This window comes from Ochlerotatus camptorhynchus, unplaced genomic scaffold, assembly GCF_037179485.1.
Source record: "Ochlerotatus camptorhynchus isolate MF236.1 unplaced genomic scaffold, CSIRO-AGI_Acam_v1.1 ptg000401l, whole genome shotgun sequence".
NCBI classification, from domain to species: domain Eukaryota; kingdom Metazoa; phylum Arthropoda; class Insecta; order Diptera; family Culicidae; genus Ochlerotatus; species Ochlerotatus camptorhynchus.
The window spans coordinates 1,755,207-1,761,261 of record NW_027040887.1 but is presented as its reverse complement, the minus strand read 5'-3'; the positions used below and the strand labels follow the sequence as shown (position 1 = coordinate 1,761,261).

At 41.8% G+C, this 6,055-nt stretch overlaps 2 protein-coding genes across 2 annotated transcripts; one reads left to right on the top strand and one right to left on the bottom strand.

The window, feature by feature from the left end:
* The first annotated feature begins 251 nt into the window (after positions 1–251).
* LOC135710697 (uncharacterized) lies at positions 252–5,010 on the top strand. The gene is made up of 6 exons (XM_065233343.1): positions 252–380; positions 445–622; positions 709–1,027; positions 1,464–2,237; positions 2,317–3,735; positions 4,647–5,010. Exons 5-6 carry the CDS (start codon positions 2,563–2,565, stop codon positions 4,953–4,955), a joined length of 1,482 nt encoding a protein of 493 aa, XP_065089415.1. The 5' UTR covers positions 252–380; positions 445–622; positions 709–1,027; positions 1,464–2,237; positions 2,317–2,562; the 3' UTR covers positions 4,956–5,010.
* A 153-nt stretch (positions 5,011–5,163) lies between these two features.
* Positions 5,164–5,841, bottom strand: LOC135710696 (uncharacterized). Its single transcript, XM_065233342.1, has 2 exons — positions 5,802–5,841; positions 5,164–5,735 (listed from the first exon to the last, which is right to left on the bottom strand). Exons 1-2 carry the CDS (start codon positions 5,839–5,841, stop codon positions 5,263–5,265), a joined length of 513 nt encoding a protein of 170 aa, XP_065089414.1. The 3' UTR covers positions 5,164–5,262.
* Positions 5,842–6,055: the final 214 nt, after the last annotated feature.

Sequence of the window (6,055 nt, the reverse complement as noted above, 5' to 3'; positions counted from 1 at the left end):
TATCACGACAGGGTTTTTCGCCTGGTGCCGGAATTTCTAATTCATCACAGAACTACAAGTAATCGCTACAGGTTGTATATTCACGCGAGCCGCAGTCATAGGTTCAAAATGCGCAATGTTTACACTTCTCCGATTCACAGTGAAAAAAGATGGAGCTTTGATTGTTTTTGCTTCTTATCAGAAAAGGGAAGAATTTTATATGGTGGTTACACCGTCTCATATTTAAATGCATAATCAAAAGGGGATTACCAATTTGTAGTCGGTCAGTATCAGTTGAGTTGTGGATTGTTAAGCATCGGAATACTTAGGAGCTGAAAATGAAAATCGTCGTTGTTTTGATCCTTGCTTGTGTAACAGGTGCATTAGGTGCACCATCGCCGGTAGGAGTTGTTGGCTCAAATAGTCAATGAAGGGCTTAACATTCAAAATTTACAATATTTACAGGACGGTCCTGAGCGTCAAGAGCAGAAGCCAGGAACGGAAAATTATCCCAATCTCTTCAATCAAAACCCCGTTAACAATGGATGGATGTTTGGAAACAGTGGAGCGTGGCAAGACATGGGAAAAATGGCATCTAAACAACCTGTCTTTCCGTTTTCTACAGGCTTTGGTGTTATGCCAAGTAAGTGTTAATTCCGTGGACTGATGAATTTGGTCAAGCTGGTGGTAGCATTATGATGTAAAACAAAATGTGATTTCACGTTGCAGAAATGGACGGCGTCGATACGATAGAAGCTAGTGCCGGAATGAGCTGTTCCTTCCAGAATGGGAAGAAGACGTGCACTAATCATGCGAATCAAGCGAAGACCAAACACTGATAATCCAGTTACACTATAGTTTAAAACTATGAAAGTTGGAGATAAGTAACACTAATAGATAAACCTAGTGTTAGGTCGTGGAATGCATTAGGAACTGATTCTGTGTGGCTGCTGAAAAGCAATTTAGAATAGTCATTATATGTGTGATAATAAATTAGATGGGCCTTACAATCATTTGTTTTAGTGGCATGCAGTTTCCAAAAAGAAGTGTGTCGTATTCAGTGCTGCAAAATCTCGACAGTACACGGAGATATTGACAATTCTGCTTTGGTCACTCATTTGAGCTAACAGTCATAGTCAAGGCAAACCATGTCAATTGTCAATGACAATGCTGTCAGTGACGAACATGTGTAGATTTTTATATTAACTAAATTTGTAACGAAATTAAATGACTTAAGCAAAACAACTTCATGGAGCCATTTTAGTGAATAAGCATCTACGTCCTGAACTACTTGGATAACAATAATGTGACACAGAATGTACTAAATTACACGATTTGTTACCAGGTGAATCTTTGTCATTGACGAAAAAATGAATGAGATTTTGATGAAGGTTTTTTTGAGGATCAAGTCTGTCAGTGACTATGTGACGAACAATTTTGTCAATATCGCGTGAAAGCCTGTCAATGACAATGACAAATCTCAGCACTGGTCGTTTTACATCATTCGTGAATGTTTCGCAATAACAACTAAATCTTCTAAAGACGAACCGAAGCAACCCGAAGTTGTGAGCCGGCTTAAAGTCCAGTGGGGGTGTAATAAAACCAAAGAAATATCAGAAGCTTACAGTTGGCTGATAATGTATGAAATTGGATGTCAGAATTTCAGAATAATAATATTAAAATAATATTCAGCAGAGAACCCGAACGAGATCGCCAACTCCGAGGTTGACCTGGCACATTTCGGCTTTACATTACTGTCGTTATTCAAAAAACATCGTGTGGAATTCCTACTATGTTACCTGACTCATAACGAATATACGTTGTATACGAGTACCCCGAATACAACGTATGACTCGTCTAATTTTGCATAGCATTTGCAATGTAAAATTAGACGAACTATACGTTGTATTCGGGGTACTCGTATGTTCGTTATTAGTCAGGTAACACATTAGTAGCGGTAGATAAGGTCGTTTTTAACTTTTCTGGTGCCTGAAAGTGATTTGCTCAGAACTGGATCCAGTGGAACACAATTCGCCACATTGTATCTTGATATTCCGCACTATGCGCTTACGTGCTTACTTGACATGAGAAACAAGAATACTAACGGCTTCTGACGGTGGGGGTGGGTAAGATGGGTCAGATGCACCCCCGGAGCAAAATTACTTTTTGGCATTTAAAATACGTTTTACTTTTTTTCTATGATCTGTTAATCAGCATCGCAACTTAGCTAGATAAATCCACGAGAATGTTTTCAAAAGGTATTTTAAATTGGCAAAAATTAATTTTGCCACGGAGCTGCATTTAACTCCATGTTCCCCTTTTTTGAAAACGTCATAGAAAACATGTGAAGCATTTTTGCTACCCTACAAGCAAAAATAGACACGCATCCATCCTGTTCTTGTTCTGCAACTCGCTCTCACATTGTTCGAAGCAGGTAGAACGACTGCGTTGTTGCAAATGGGAGATGATCTTCCGCATTTAATTAGGTAGCCAGTTTGTCAGTTTCGCCTGCAAAAAAGAGCAATGTTTGTAAATCGGTCGCCAGTCTTGTTTTGATCCACGTCGTGCGAAGATCGATTCACAATGATGCCGGACTACATCAACAAGCTGCCAACGGAAATGCTCTATCAGGTGTTTGACTGTCTGAGCTTCGAGCAGCAATTGTTGGCCATGGCCGTTTGCCAACGGTGGTGTCAAATTTTGTCCAGCGATTGGTACATCCCCGACCGGCGGTTGTGTCTGTGTACGTTCAATCTTAATGGGACTGAATCGCAGCTGCAATGGATGAAACAGTACCGGGCGTTCACGATCAAGGATTCCAACAAGGATAAGGGTGAGTTTCTGGACCCGTTGAGGAAGTTTCTGTTCAGTCCGGAAGTGGCCGAGACGGTAGAGGAACTTCGGCTGGAGTTGTTCTGGTATTCACTGTCGGATTTGCTGGACAGTAGTGAAGAGATGTGCCTTCCGAAGCTGGAGAAGATCAGCTACTTGTCGTCGATATGGGTTGAAGAGCGCAGCTTACTTGAGTGTAAAGTGGTGGCTCCCAATTTGAAAACCGTGATGCTGGAGGACTCGAAGAAATCCGGAAATCCATTGATTCAGGTGATGAGTGATCAGATTGAGACCATGAGTGTGCGATTTATCAACAAGATGCTTCTGTTTGCAACGATCGGAAATTATTCATTCACGAGTTTGAACAGTTTGACGCTGATGTCCCAGCAGGGGAGTCTTTTGTTTCGGGAATCCGATTTCCACGCCGTTCACCTGCAGACTTTTGGACGACTAAGGTATTTGAAGATCAGCGACGAAAAGAACGTGTTCTATTTGATCTACAGGATCATCTTTCGAGAGGCGAAAAATTTGGAAACACTGATCATCAACGGTCGTAAAATGAGTGAAGACGCATTCAATCAAATCGATCGGTTGAAGAAACTGCAAGAACTGTACCTGATGGTGGAAATTCAAAAATCTCAACCCCTTACAAGGCTATGCTTGCCGCAGCTTAAAATACTGACAACATATGCTTGTACAATGACTCCACTGGGAAATGTGTCCAACCTGAAAGACATATCCATAAGGAATCACAAAAATTCCTGGGAGCGGTACAAGCTTAGCGATGATGCCGTCAACTGCGGAATTTTCATCCACAATCTTCAAACGTTGCGACTGACGAAAGTGATTCTGGACTCGACATTCGTCAGACATATTTCCACCATAACGGGACTGAGGGCCCTGGAGCTGAATCAAGTAAGAATGGTAAGTTTCCTAGTTTGCTTTCCAATTGGAAACCAAATGATCAAATAATTTAAGGTAAATCGCTGTGGAAACCTTATTTCTATCACCTCGAAATTTCAAGAGCACAAATATCACCTCCCACAAAACCCACAACAATGGAACAGGAACTTCACGCTTGCTGTAGTGCAACAAACGGGGAGTTACAATTTCATGAACGATGTCGCAACATTGTCCCAGATTTCTGCTCTAGAAAACTTGAAGTGATTGGATATAACAGTTAACAGCCATTTATGGACTTAAGGCCTTATCGACTTTTGTAAATAAAACTTCTTGCGGCCGTTTCTTTTGAGTCGGAGTTCACCTATGCAAACCCAGTACACCATCAGCTAGGGGAAAGCTTCCCCTACCCGATAGTGTCGTTGTTATGCGTAGACAAGTTCACAAGACAAGATTTACGAAAAAAAAAGCCGTAAGAAGTTTTGTTTACAAAAGCTGATGAGGCCTATTTAATTGATGATCTTGAGTTCAGTGTCAACATTTCATTAGGGCGAAACTGCTGTTGTAAACAATTACTTCAACCACTGATTTATCGCAAATAAAAGCTCACTCCTGCAAATTTACGATACCAGCTGATGAAATCGTTACTTTGCATGAGTGAGATTTTATTTACGAGAAATCAACGGCTAAAGTCATTATTTACTAAATAAATTTCGCTGTTGGCGCCGAATTGTTTGTTATCTTTCATGGGGGACTTTTTAAAAAGTCGAATTTGCCGCCCACGCAAACTAACACCACCATCAAGTAGGGTAAAGTTTACCCTACATAATGGTGGTGTTAGTTTGCGTGGGGGAGCTAAAATTTTCGGTGGAATCTTTGTTTACAAAAGCAGATACGGCAATTTGAAGATTAATCCTTGCTTTAATCGGAAACAGGACCCGAAGCATCTGCAGAGGATTTTCGGCTCGCTGAAACAGTTGCAGCGAGTTCGATTCGAGTGGTGCTATCTGAATGAGGTAGTTGTTGCACGAGAGGATACCGATGGAAACAGCATTGTCGATCACGATGATGATGATGGCGGGGAGCAAGGAGAGAATGATCAAAAGGTTGACTGTTTGCGGATGTTGCAGCAGCAGTATCCCGATTGCAGGATAACGAATCTAAACAACCGAATCGTGAGGCATGTGACGCGAGGACAGTCAATGTATCAGAATTTGTTGCCGCAGTACTGGAGACCATTATAGATGCGGTGATTTTATGTATTATTATGCATCGATCAAATAGTTATTATTCTCAACATTGAAAATTATACTGTACCTGAATAAAAAAAAATACGAATTAAGATAACCGGAACTGCATCCTCATTCAATTTTTCTCGACCAGTCTGCGACCAGTCTGCGACCAGATGCGATACTCCAGAGAACGCCTCCAATCAAACATCACAGGCTAACATAACCAAAGGCGTAACACGTTTCACTTTGAACATCACTTTATTCCACCATTCATTACCATCTCATAATCATCTTTCAATCATTTTTTTTCTCACCGACTCTAAACCCGACGTCTAACGATGTATTTGGCATGACGCTTGACCAGGTTGTCCCCGGTGTACTTTGGTGGCAGATAGTTGTTCGATTGATCCTTCAGCGTGGGTGGTTCAACAGGGACCGATGGTTCTACTGGGGTAGGCTGTGGGGCACCGTATTTCAGTTGAACAGTCGGTTTCTCATAGTGATAGGGTCCCTGATAATCAGCGTGGGCTTCGGTCAGCTGAACACGTGTAACAACGGCGTCGGCATTGACGACCGGGAGAACTTCGATGGCTTCAAGGATTTCAATGCCCTCGTCCGGCAAACCAAACCCAACGGCAGCGGGTTCTTGGACGTGGATGGCTTCCGAGATGTGCTCCAGAGTGGAGGGTTGGTGTTCCACGTTGATGTTGTTGATCGTCAAAATATCGAACGGACGAGCTTCCTGGTGTTCCTGGTGTTCATGATGGATTATCTCGCTCACGTCGGCGAAAGCTGGAAAGATCGATCAACGGATTAACGTCAAGCTACGCTTATCAATTAACACGTTTGTTATCATACCAGAGGAAATGCAAAGCAGCGCAACGATGAAGATCTTCATTGTGTATCTCTGGTACGATCCGATTCCAAGCTAAGCAGCTATGAGAAGAATGTGACACTTGAACTGAAACTGATTCAAACTTCACCCAATCTACTCTATTTATAGTGAAATATTGCAAATCGCATCGGTTTTTGGTGAATCACCCCATTATCCATTTGGTTGATAGATTAGCAAATATTAGAACAAACCGTTTGAATAAGATCAGCTCTTTGCC

Excerpts from the sequence above, each read along its gene's own strand:
- LOC135710697 (XM_065233343.1), top strand. The coding sequence starts at position 2,563 with ATGATGCCGGACTACATCAACAAGCTGCCAACGGAAATGCTCTATCAG. Across the intron at positions 3,736-4,646 it reads AGCTGAATCAAGTAAGAATG|GACCCGAAGCATCTGCAGAG; the intron begins GTAAGTTTCCTA and ends AATCGGAAACAG.
- LOC135710696 (XM_065233342.1), bottom strand. The coding sequence starts at position 5,841 with ATGAAGATCTTCATCGTTGCGCTGCTTTGCATTTCCTCTG. Across the intron at positions 5,736-5,801 it reads GCTGCTTTGCATTTCCTCTG|CTTTCGCCGACGTGAGCGAG; the intron begins GTATGATAACAA and ends CGATCTTTCCAG.